The sequence below is a fragment of the Aethalodelphis obliquidens genome, unplaced genomic scaffold (genome assembly GCF_003676395.1).
Source record: "Aethalodelphis obliquidens isolate GAN/ISIS:26980383/991018 unplaced genomic scaffold, ASM367639v1 scaffold41, whole genome shotgun sequence".
Lineage (NCBI taxonomy): Eukaryota > Metazoa > Chordata > Mammalia > Artiodactyla > Delphinidae > Aethalodelphis > Aethalodelphis obliquidens.
In genome coordinates, this window is record NW_020837985.1 from 3,034,779 (window position 1) to 3,047,839 (window position 13,061).

The 13,061-nt window shown below is 43.9% G+C and overlaps 1 protein-coding gene across 7 annotated transcripts in view; it reads right to left on the minus strand.

Moving 5' to 3' along the window:
• The window catches only part of MTSS1 (MTSS I-BAR domain containing 1), a 165,219-nt gene that overhangs the window by 129,880 nt on the left and 22,278 nt on the right, over nucleotides 1–13,061 (minus strand). For all 7 annotated transcript variants that reach the window (XM_027132395.1, XM_027132396.1, XM_027132393.1 and 4 more), the window contains exon 3: nucleotides 10,076–10,149. In XM_027132395.1, coding sequence (XP_026988196.1) covers nucleotides 10,076–10,149 — 74 coding nt within the window. The remainder of the gene's footprint in view (nucleotides 1–10,075; nucleotides 10,150–13,061) is intronic.

The following is a 13,061-nucleotide window of genomic DNA, read 5'->3' on the forward strand; positions in this document are numbered from 1 at the left end:
GTATATGCTTATATATACATACACACACACGTGTATATATATGTCATACACAAAGGTTGTTATACATGTTGTTACAGATACTGGTTGTATAGATATGTGTGTGTATAGACAGAGAGACACACACACATATCCTCATTAAAAGGATTACAGCTACAAAGCCCAATTAATAAAGGGCAGTTTGACACAACTCAGCGTTAAAGTTGTTCTTTGCATTCATCACGATTCAGAATATTTACAAATGGTGAATACATAACCGTGAGAAGGCAACCCAGTCTTGGATGCCTCTGAATCCACTTATTGTTCAACACTAGGTGACTTTCTGACTACAGAATCTGGTGATACGGATTCGTTTTGCCAAGATATTTCAAGTAAAGGAGATACACCAACAGCAATCACCCTCCTCAGGTTCATGAAAATTCCTTAAATGCACCTTGAAGGGGGCAACAAGCAAAAGGCTGACCTTTCTTAAAAGCTAGGCTTCATCACAAAACAGTTTTCTCAAGCTTGTCCGTTTTTTCTGCTCCCATAAAGAGCCTATTTTGGACACATTTTTCCTAATCACCCCCCTCCTCATAAAACGTTAATTCCACAGACCTATGTATGTCTGCGTATTACTGTATGCATATCTGTACCTGATACGTAAAAAGGGTAAGAACCCCTTCTCTCCTCAAGAACCAATTTCCACCCCCTTTGGAATGATATCTTATCCACTGAGAATGCATGAAACGGACATGCTATAAAAAGAAGGTGGAAGCATTTACTGTTGGCAATTATTGTTTACATGTACCTCTCCACCTAACACTCCACCACCACATGCCCGTCTAAACCTTTCTACCACCCACCGACCCAGTGCCTCAGAAACAACACCTCTGTGCATTCTTTACTAGGTATACAGTAAGCTCTCAGGAAAGCTTTCTGATATAAAACAGAATAAATCAGATGACTCATAAAATATGTACATTTCCTGTTAGCCTTTCTTTGTAGGAATTGTTATACTCCTTATATCCATGCTGTGTCATGTGGTAGCCGCTAGGTATATGTGGCTATTTAAATTAAAATTAATTAAAACTAATTAAAATTTTAAAATTATAAATTCAGTTCTTCAGTTACATTAGCCACCTTTTAAGTGCTTGATAATCTCAAGCTACCATACTGGACAGCAAAAACACGTAACATTTCCATCATTACAGAAAATTCTATCACAGAGAGCAGCCTTGGCCCAGCCTAAAAGCTCCACGAGGCCAGGACCGCATCGGGGTCACTCACCATGGCACACGCAGGATGTGTTAAGCCCTGGCAAAAAAGCAATGCAATTAAAAGGAAACAAGAAATATGGGAGAAAAGGTAGCTTTGTCTTGGCTCATCCAATTTCCTACTTTAATCAACTACAAATGTTCTTATTTTTCATAGCTTTGCTCTTACTTACTCCCCACACCCACCTACAATACAGCAATGAGAATTTTCAAGATGTAACTACTGGGCTTCCCTGGTGGCACAGTGGTTAAGAATCGGCCTGCCAATGCAGGGGACACGGGTTCGAGCACTGGTCCGGGGAGCAACTAAGCCCGTGCGCCAAAACTACTGAGCCTGCGCTCTAGAGCCCGCAAGCCACAACTCCTGAGCCCTCACACATAGAGCCCATGCTCCGTGACAAGAGAAGCCACCGCAATGAGAAGCCCACGCACCGCAACGAAGAGCAGCCCCTGCTCGCGGCAACTAGAGAAAGCCCGCGCGCGGTAACAAAGACCCAACACAGCCGAAAAATAAATAAAAATTTTAAAAAAATAAATTTTTTAAAAAAAGATGTAACTACCAGCAGGGCAAAATTGGCTTCGGGCTTCCTCAGAATAATTCATATGAATCAAAATCAAGAGGTCAAATTCAAAACCCCGAAAATGAAAGGCAATAGAGAGTTTCTAGGTCATTGTCAATACAGCCTCCCTAGATCCATGTTTTAAAACATTAGAGAAACCAGCTGCTGGTCCATCCACTATGCAAGCAACATATGAAGTACTTTCACTTTATCAATTTTTATTTAACAAATCAGCAACTGTTTCCTGGGCATCTATAATGTGCTTAAGGCTCCAGAAAATCAGAGCTTGGCACTATGGCAACCACATACAGACTCTAAGTAAAATTAACACCAGCAGGTTTCCATAAAACTTTGAGGCTCCAGATGCATTCTGCTAGATTCCTTTTGCTCCCCATTATCTATAAAGCCTCAGCTGGAGTAAGATCATCAGAAAAATTAATACACTCTCCTTGAATCTTTCAAAACAATAAGCTTGGCTCTTAAAGGAAAATTACAACTGAGCTGTTTCTCAAATACTCATAAGGTCTCTCCTCCTTTAAGAATCCTAAGGACAATAACCAAAAATAACTAAGGAGGGGCTTCCCTGGTGGCGCAGTGGTTGGGAGTCCACCTGCCGATGCAGGGGACACGGGTTCGTGCCCCGGTCCGGGAAGATCCCACATGCCGCAGAGCGGCTGGGCCCGTGAGTCGTGGCCGCTGAGCCTGTGCGTCCGGAGCCTGTGCTCCGCAACGGGAGAGGCCACCACAGTGAGAGGCCCGTGTACCGCAAAAAATAAAAATAAAAAAAAAACTAAGGAACCTGAGCTGGCACATCCAAGTACAAAACCAGTTTAGTGATCTATTGCCACATCTATAGATTAGCGGGTTGCAGTTTTAGGCCTTTTTATTTTTAATTAAGTGAATGAAAGTGTCCATGTTTCTTTAAGGTCATCTTCAAAGAATATGCAGTTCCAGGCCTGCAAAAAAGTTTTTTTATGACCTTATTTTATTTTATTTATTTTTTTCAGTTTGTGGCTGAGTAGCTTCCTAGGTAGAAATCATGACTTAATTACATGAAAGAAAGTTCAGGTCTCAAACACCGAAGTCAATCCAGAAGTTAAGGGCCAGTGAAGTTTCAATTAAACAACCTGGTTAAAGTAAAACTTGGGGGCAAACAAAACCAGTCTGGTTGCCTCTTGAAAACAGCTTCCTGTCGCCTCCTCCCCTAAAAGCGAAGATTCCCCCTTTTCCCCCACCCCAGCCAAGAGCAGGTACCTGCCTTTAACCTACCTGTCCCCTTCCTGTGACCTCCATCATGGATTTGCTGGGCCCTCTTTGGCTACAATGAAATACAAACTCACTCAGTCCTGAGACTCAACCTCAGAGAAGGGTCCCAAGATTCAAATTCTGAACTCCTAAGTGGAATCTGGCCGAAGACCCCATCTCACCAGCCTCCTGCCCCCAGATATGACAGCCTTCTTCACCTGGACCCTCCAAGGGCTGCTTACAAACACTGTCTGCCCCCTGCTAAATGCCAGATACTTACCAGCATTTGGGAACCTGGGTTCCTCAGAGAGAAGCAGGATGCAGGCCCTGCCCTGGAGGCAGTTGAGTCTAGTGGGGAAGATGGTGACCACACAGGGAGGTCAACACTCTAGCGGGAGAAGGTGCTACAGAGGCCTCAGGCCTGAGACCCAATTTACCCTGGGGACAGAGGAGTGGGAGTGGTGGGGGACAAAAGGTTCACAGGTGATGTGATTCTCAAACTGGCTCTAGGAAGACAAGCCGAAGATCCTCAAACATCTAAAGGGGGCAGAGAGAGGGTGGGCTGGGAAGGGCACTCCAGGTCTGGAATGCACATGTGCAAGAAGAAAGGGATCAAAGGTTTTAAGGGATTCAGGGAGCAGAGAGCATTTTTTTGTGGGTGGAACTGCCGGCCGTGGGTAGAGATGTCATTGGACAGGTGGGTGATGGCAAGATGGCGAGAGGCCTTATTCTCCTGGGAAGCCTTAAAAAATCTGAGATTCCTAAGCGCCATCCCACTCCACCCCCACCCCCCAGTTAATCAGTAACCACAGGTATAAGGCAGGGCTCTGAAATCTGTACCTTAAAACAAGCCTCCTGAGCAACAGGATCCACGCAGCGAGATGAGGAGAGCGTGGCGTTTAACGAACTCTATACTAAAAACACAACGTATTTTTAAGAACCACGACTGTGCCATTCAGTGTTAAGCTGTGGAGACTGTCTTCATCAAGACAGTCTCCACAGTCAGTGAAGACTGACTGTCTTCACCTCGGCAATCCAGGCTCACTGATTAAAGTCCACCTCTGACCGCCTGGACCTCGCTGGCTGTTGTGAAAGTTCCAGCTTCCACCTGCCCTCCTCACGCACACATTGCGGGTCTCTTCTAACCGTATTTCTCACCTCACCTTCTCTCTCCTTTATCCTCTGCTTAACCTCTACTTCCTTCCACTCCCTTTGTCCCCAGAGTGAAAACTGGAAACTCTAAAGACAATATAGAAAGAGAAATTTTAGACTGTCCAACTTCATTCGTATTTTAAGATTTAATAGGGCCAAAAGGAGATTTTAAATCGTAGAATATTAGAGCTGAAAAAGGTTACCTGCGATCATCTAGGACCCTACTAGGTCCTGGGAAAACCCCTTTTACAAGTGGGGAAATCAAAGCCCGGAGAAGTGAAACAAAATTATTCAGGGTCACGTAGCTGGCCAAGCAGAAGACAAACCCAGGCATCCCGGCTCCCAATCTATTCATTACTCCAAGGTGCTACATAGACTGTTTTTTTTTTAATGCATTCAGGATCAAGTAACTTTAAAAGCAAACTGAAGTTTATACTAAATCCAGGAGCACCTTACATGAGGAATCATAATTTAATGGTTAAAATCTAGACTCTGGGCCAGGCTTCAGTCTCCCCACTTCCAAGCCATGTGACCTTGGTCGGTTTAGCTCTCTTCGTCCAGATTTCATCATCTAGAATGGAGGTCATAAGCACTGACCTCACAGTGCTGTTTCGAGAATGAAAAGACTCAATCCATGTAAAGCACGAAGGACACAGCCCAGCCCGTGTTACGTATTCAATAAAGGTGATTAGAGATGATCTAGTCGTCTGGGGATCCATTTCCTTCCTTCTTAGAATCTTAAACTCCTCACTCTGGGTTTGGTGTATTATCATCTCAACATCCCGGAGATGGTTTTTCAAAGCTATACAGTAATTACAGAGGCACACTGAGGCAGCCAAAAATGAAAGTCACACACCATTATGCTCTCAAAGGCCCTAGCTGACACAAGCAAATGATGCAAGGGCCACGAAGGGCCAGTGCTAACTAAGACGTGCCCCTGCCTTCCAGTGAAAGGGGGGCACCAGGCTGCACGCTTACAGGTGTAGGAATGCTACTCCCCAACACCAGCCACCGAGGGTTGAGAAGCCTCCCCCCACCTTTGTTCTTTTCCTTTTCTTTTTTTAAGCAACCCAGACAAATGCACACCAGTCAGTTCAACAACTCCTATGACAGCCCGTGTGCTGGTCCATCACGGACACGAAGAAAATGGAGACCCTGCCTCACAAAAGTCAGGCATCCTTTGTACAACAAATGCCTAGACACTAATTCTTTGCGGCCAATAACACAGAAACGGGTACTTTCACACTCAACACAAGTTGTACATTCATTCCAGAGTGCAAACATCAAAAAAATATGGAACTGTATGTATTATGGTGTTGATTAACTCTTAAATTTCATTATGGTTTAATTATTCACCTAAACACGTACATTATAATAGCGACTTGCACTCTTTCGTTAAAAAAAATGAATAGAGGGCTTCCCTGGTGGCGCAGTGGTTGAGAGTTCGCCTGCTGATGCAGGGGACATGGGTCCGTGCCCCGGTCCGGGAAGATCCCAGGAGCCGCGGAGCGGCTGGGCCCGTGAGCCATGGCCGCTGAGCCTGCGCGTCCAGAGCCTGTGCCCCGCAATGGGAGAGGCCACAACAGTGAGAGGCCCGCGTACCACCAAAAAAAAAAAAAAAAAGAATACAACAGAGTTCTAATGTACTTCCACGTTCTACTTAATAGCTATATGACTAGATTGATTTTGCTCTTATAATGCCTAGCTTTAGAAGATTTTCCTAAATAAATTATATTCATAGCTACTGCAAAATATTTGCTAAAAAGGACAAAGACCTTTCAGAGCCATTCCCTTTGGGAAACAAGATGGAATGCTAATATTTTGGAAACCAGAGACCTGCTAGCTTGAGATTCTGGATACCAGCCCAAAAGAGACTCATTTAAGAATAACTGCTATTGCCTTCTCATCTTTCCAGCAAGAAAGACTCAAAAAATATGATATCTAAAGGCTCTAAGCAAGAGACTGGACTTTCCATAGAGGGTAGATATCAAACTTCAAACTGCATCAGAGTTACACCCTGTAATGACCACAAGCCCAAATATATTTGCTGCTGACCAAAACACATTGAAGCTTTTTTTTTTTTTTAACAGATTCTTCATTTCCTTGGAGGTGTATACACCATTAAAAGAGATTACCCATAGATCTCCAAAAGGATGTATACATGGACATTAACTGCAGTGTAGCTTGTAACAGTACGTAAGTGGAGATAATCTAAATATTCCTCAAAATAAAAATGATTTGGGCTTCCCTGGTGGCACAGTGGTTGAGAGTTCGCCTGCCGATGCAGGGGACGCGGGTTCGTGCCCTGGTCCGGGAAGATCCCACGTGCCGCGGAGCGGCTGGGCCCGTGAGCCACGGCCGCTGAGCCTGTGCGTCCGGAGCCTGTGCTCCACAACGGGAGAGGCCACAGCAGTGAGAGGCCCGCGTACAGCAAAAAAAAAAAAAAAACAGAAAAATGATTAAATCGTGCTACATCCAGACAGTGAAATTCCATTTGGCTGGTAGAACCAATGAGGTAGATCTCTAGGTACTGACATAGAAAGATAATTATAATATACTGGGGAGTAAAAGCATGGGAACAATGTTTCTTACAGGTTACCTTTGGAAAAAGATCTTACAAATATATTTTATTCCATATATCAACCTACCTATTGTTCTACGAGTAATTTTTCTCCCATATGTGTTTAAGTATGCAAAAAAGTCTATAAAAGACACTAAGCCCAATCTCTGCAAATGGTACTGGGAGGGTAGATTTTACTTTATATACTTCGTTACATGACTTTCTTTTAAACTAAAGAGCATGTTCTATATTTTTCAATTGTTAAGTAAAAATTAACTTAATACAACTAATTTGATGCTTACTGAACGTAAGATGTGCATTCAAGTTTCTCTCTTATCATCTCCATAAAATATATCTTTTTTGTATCAACCATACATTTTTTAGGTCATGTGAGTTCTCACACTCCCATATTCAATAAAGTTATTTCCTCCCAGTGCATATGGATTCTAGACATCGAGATATAAAGTATTCTGGTATTGCTAAAAGTGACCTAAAATCAAATGGTTTAAAAATATATCAAAGCAGGGGGCTTCCTTAATGGCGCAGTAGTTAAGAATCCACCTGCCAATGCAGGGGACACGGGTTCGAGCCCTGGTCCGGGAAGATCCCACATGCCACGGAGCAACTAAGCCCATGCGCCGCAACTACTGAGCCTGCACTCTAGAGCCCACGAGCCACAACTACTGAGCCCACGCACCACAACTACTGAAGCCCGTGCGCCTAGAGCCCTGCTCCGCAACAAGAGAAGCCACTGCAACGAGAAGCCCGTGCACCACAGCGAAGAGTAGCCCCCGCTTGCCGCAACTAGAGAAAGCTCAAGCACAGCAACGAAGACCCAACACAGCCAAAAATAAAATAAATAAAATAATTATATATATATATATATATATATATATATATAATCTCAAAGCAGGGATCTTGTTCCCTGTGACATTATTTGTCTTTTGTCAACGACATCACCTCCAAACTCCTTCTCTACCTCCACCAGCACCACAGAGAGGCTACTCTGGTTTCTTTTCCCACAAATAATTGTTTTTCCTCCCTTCAACCATGAGAACTTGCAGGCCCTTCCATTTCCCACCAAGAACCACTCTCAGAAGCGGCATCTGCAAAGACCCAGGTTCGCACTGCAGGAAATTATGGACAATCAGGGGATACATCTCTATTCCATCCTTTAGGGTCCATCCAGTAATTAAACATTAAAATATAAACGTACGAACCACAGAGCCTCAAAAATGCAACACCAGATACGTAAGTTCTTTAAAATAATGCAGCAACTCTTTTAAGAAAGACACACTCCGATGGCTATTCTAGAAAGACATCCATATGACTGATGAGTCCAATTCCAGATCCTGCTGCGGTCGAAGAAAATATGATAAAACCGACCCAATAACACTCACAGCAGTGAACACTGGCATGACCATTGTATTCCTCTTTATACTTGTATATTCTAAAGGTTCCATAACACACACATATGTGTTACGTAACAAAATTTTTAAGGGGCTTAGGAAAAGATACTGGGTAAGACCCATGTCAAGCTGCCAAACCAGATGAAGAAACCAACGCTCTGATGTCTCCATCACACTCTCCTAGGGAACCTTCTGAAACACCGCTGGCATCTTGGAAATGAGGAGAAATACTACTTCTCCTGGGAGAATTTCCTCGACTCCCTGAGCTGAGTTAATTGCTCACTTTTCCATACTCCCCCAGCACTCTGTTCTACCACTATTATCATACCAAACATATTATTTCCACACTGAAATTCTTCATTTGCACATAGCATCCCCCCCGTCCCCTGCCACTACAAGCTCCTCCAGGACATGTCGAGTAATATATTGATTTTTGTGGCCCCATGACACTGCCTGAAATATCAGCGGTTTTCAAGCATCTTAAATGAGAAGAGTCCTCACTGCAAATTCATTTGAATATTTAATTAAGCACCTATGGTAAATGGGTACATACTGAAACCCAGTGGAGGTACATACCCATCATGGGCTTCAGATAAGCTTAACTCTTGTGTGACTGGGAACAATCCCCCCAACACTGGCCTCCAACACCCACATTTTCCCATGTCACCAAGACAATGACAAGAACAGGCATATAGCCCGTCAGTGCACAAGCAGACGCAGAGAGAAGGCAAAAAAAAGAGGCAGGAGAGATTCTCTGAGAATGAAAAGGAAAGCACCCCCTTTGAATGGGGGGGTCTCTAGGTTATGGGTAATGTCACATTTCTAATGATGGTGCTGGATACAGACAGATTTACTTTCTTCTCTACACCTTTCACATGTTACGAATATTCTTTTCTACGATTCACAGTCACTGAAAAACCATTACAAATTTTCAAAAGATTTCCCTTTGTTCATTGATTTAATAAACATACTTTAAACACTTACTGTGTTCCAGGTACTATGTTTTGGGAGGGTTCAGACACGCACACGTCACCGTCTAGTCTATACCTGTAGGGGTTTGCAGTCAAATGTGGGAGACACACAAACAGACACAACACAATAGGACGCTACTTATAATAGGTTTCCTCGTTTTATGGGAACCTAGAAAAAATGGTCTAACCCATCATTCTCACTGCTTCTCATTCCACAAGGGAGGAAAATCTTAAGATGACACATGAGAGGGAAAAACAAATTGCAAGTAAACACACAGCTCAGGACTCTACAACCAGCACATCATTAAAAGTGATCACAAAAACATATCAAGCCAGGACTTCCCCGGTGGCGCAGTGGTTAAGAATCCACCCGCCAATGCAGGGGACACAGGTTTGACCCCTAGTCCGGGAAGATCCCACATGCCATGGAGCAACTAAGCCCGTGCGCCACAACTACTGAGCCTGTGCTCCAGAGCCCTCGAGCCACAACTACTGAGCCCACGCACCTAGAGCCCGTGCTCCGCAACAAGAGAAGCCACCGCAATGAGAAGCCCACGCACCGCAACGAAGAGTAGCCCCTGCTCGCCACAACTAGAGAAAGCCCGCGTGCAGCAAGGCAGACCCAAGGCAGCCAATTAATTAACTGATTGATTGATTAATTAATTTAAAAACACAACAAGCCATCTCAGGCATAAATAGTGGTTCCTTTCATTTATTTTTCACTCTTCCCGTGCACTTTATTATCTAGAGAACGATTTGCATCTACGATGTGGAATCCCACAGAGTTAAAAAAATCTATATATTTTTAAATATGAGTCAGCTAAGCTCTGATAACTTAAGCTCTATATTCTTGTAAAGCGCCCAAGGGTAAGAGCCCACACGCTGAGCGCCGTCAATGCTGGGAGCCATCCCTCCACCTGCTTACCACGTGTGTTGGTGGCCATGTCAGCCACTTTCTGAAAGGCATCCAAGAAGGCAGCTGCTGCTACTACTGTTGTCCTAAGATGCAAACAGAAAACAAAAGCATGAGGAATGTCTCACACTAGCAGAGATGCAAGACAGCAAAAAGGCTGCAACTGCTGCTGAGGACTGAAAGTAACCCTCCAGGAGAGAGAACCCGACTGGACATGGACAACCATTGGCTTTGTGGACCCACATTATTCTTAAGAAAACTTTCTCCTTCTCATATTAGCACTCTCCCCCAATAACGTCCAGGTCATGCAGCGCTAGTCAATAAATGCTAGCAATTCTTCCCACCCCATTCCACCCAACAGTATAAATTATCACCAGGTTAAAATTTCACCAATGAGGAAAAAGGTATTTCTGCCTAAAAGAATAATTTATTAAAAAATATAAATGGTATACGTGAAAGTGATTTTAGAGTAGGAAAACAATATAGCTATATGGATTGGCAGAAGGAATCTTGGAGAGTGATCGTCTAGGTTAAACAATTCATTTTAGAGTTGGGAAAACTGAGACCACAGCTACATAGTGATTTTCAAGATCACTAGGTCATACCAGGGCTGAGACCAGTAGCCCAGCATGACTTACAGTGCCGTGTTCATCCTACTACAAGATCCAGGCTATGTGACTTTTCCCCCTAAATCATAATTATAGGGAAACTGAGATACTATTTTTTTCAACGTTAGAATGCTACCTAGACAGCATCTTCTTAATTCCTAAAAGCTGAGAATGAGGAGGAGTTACTATACTCATTTGCTGTCCTAGAAGTTATTCTGAATTCTTCACATCCCCTTGAGCACTGGAGGATGCCTTGAGCACTCTGTGGTCTCCTGGTTCCTAGAGTCGTGGTCCAAGATGTCACTGAATGAAAAGTAAGCACTGCTGCATCTCAGGGCCCTGATTACCCAGGACAAGCAAGCAAGCCCCAGGCTCACTCACAAGAACTCTGTAACAGAATTTACAGCCTGATGCTAACTTCCAAGTATTTCACACATGAATCCAGCCCCCACTGAGCATTCAACAGTGCAAAATTGCTGAAGGATGAAGATGAGAATACGGACTAAAAAGGAATGAGTTCAAATCAGAGGGAAAAAAAAGAAAGAAATGACCTTTGAACATAAGCAAGAGTAGCTATGAAGCAAAAGGTTCCCGGAAGGTGATGGAGTGGTCCCCAGGAAAACCTGGGCAATAGTCCCTCAGAGCCAAACTTCAAAATGAGGCCTGGGGGCTTCCCTGGTGGCGCAGTGGTTGAGAGTCCGCCTGCCGATGCAGGGGACACGGGTTCGTGCCCCAGTCCGGGAAGATCCCACATGCCATGGAGCGGCTGGGCCCGTGAGCCATGGCCGCTGGGCCTGCGCGTCCGGAGCCTGTGCTCCGCAACGGGAGAGGCCACAACAGTGAGAGGCCCACGTACCGCAAAAAAAAAAAAAAAAAAAAGAGGCCTGATATTTTCCAGTAGAGCAAGAGAACATTCTGCTCAAAAAAAAAAAAAAAAAAAAACCACAATGACATACACACTAAACAAAACCAAACCAAAACAAAAAAAACATACCACTTCAAAGTATATTTCTTAAAGAGTTGGCACCATGGAAAAGTTAGCTTTATCAAACACCCTGAGGTTTACAAATGGCTCGTTCTGATTTATAATTAATATCTGATACAAGTGCTGGGTTTATTCTTATTCAAGTCAAGGCCGAGCTTCCAAATTTAATGAGCCACAGCTGGAGAGGTGCCTTGAGTATTACAGTCACCAGGGCTCCTGTGAAAACAAGACTGTGGTCAAGTGTGACGAATTAAGAGCTTTTAAACACCGACTTCCGATGAGCCATATTTCACTGACTGCTTTTTTCACAGGACATCTTAGCTCTCTCTAATGGGGCCGAGCAAACACGCATCCATCAGCAGGAGAAAGGAGTGCTTCAGCTTACACGCTCCAAGACTATTTGCCTCTTCTACGGTCTTATCCTTAGGCACTCCCTAACACAGAAAATTAAACCACGTGCTTGAGGCTCCTACGGTGCTCTCAGCCAGGTACTAGTAGTTTGACAAAATAAGGAAACGGTCCCTGCCCTCAGGAGGCCTACGTATTGTTAAAATATATATATATATATATATATATATATATATATATATATGGTACTTTGTACCAGTGGGGATAAGATTGCTTTAAGTCTCACTCTGTATGTTTAAGAGAGCTAATCAGTTAATTATTTTAAACTTTAGCATCCTCATTGGTAAAAGGGGAAGGGCATCTTTTCCTTGGTCAACCCTGAAAACCTGTCAGACAATTAAATGAGGCTGGATAAGAAAAGATGTTGGAGGAGGGGTTGGACTTAAATGTTTTACTGTTTTACTACAGGAGGTGACCTCCTACAGGATGGAGACTAACCTATTTGAAATAAATGATGACAGCGGCAGAGCTGGGGCACAGGGGTTTGGATATGATCCAGGATAAAGTAATCAAAGGTTTGTAAGCAAAGAAATGGTAAAGGACTTGACAAGTGGCAAAGGGGCCATAGTCTGGAGCCCGTGGTCCATCTGGATGCCCACTCATGGATCTGGAAATCCCAGGCCCCATGAAGCTGAATGATGGGCAGGGAAAGTTCCACGTCTCCCAAGTTCTTCTCTCCTTATCTGCTGGGGAGCCAGGGAATGCCCAGTGCTATGGCTAAAGTTCTGGGCAGGCACCCCTGGTGCCAACAGGTAAAGTCCTAAAAACCCCATGTCATTCCTCCCTCCTCTGTCATCTACATGGCTTTTTATCTCAGAAAACACCTACCTGCTTTGTCCTCTGGAAAACCATCCCCATACATCCAAACCAACCAATATGCCGTGAATAGGGGTCGTGAAAATAACTGCTTTTTTTTTTTAATGTCCCAACCCTCTTGAAGCACCCTCTAAGTGCAATCGCACCCCTCCCCTCACTGATTTCAAAAGCATATAGCTTT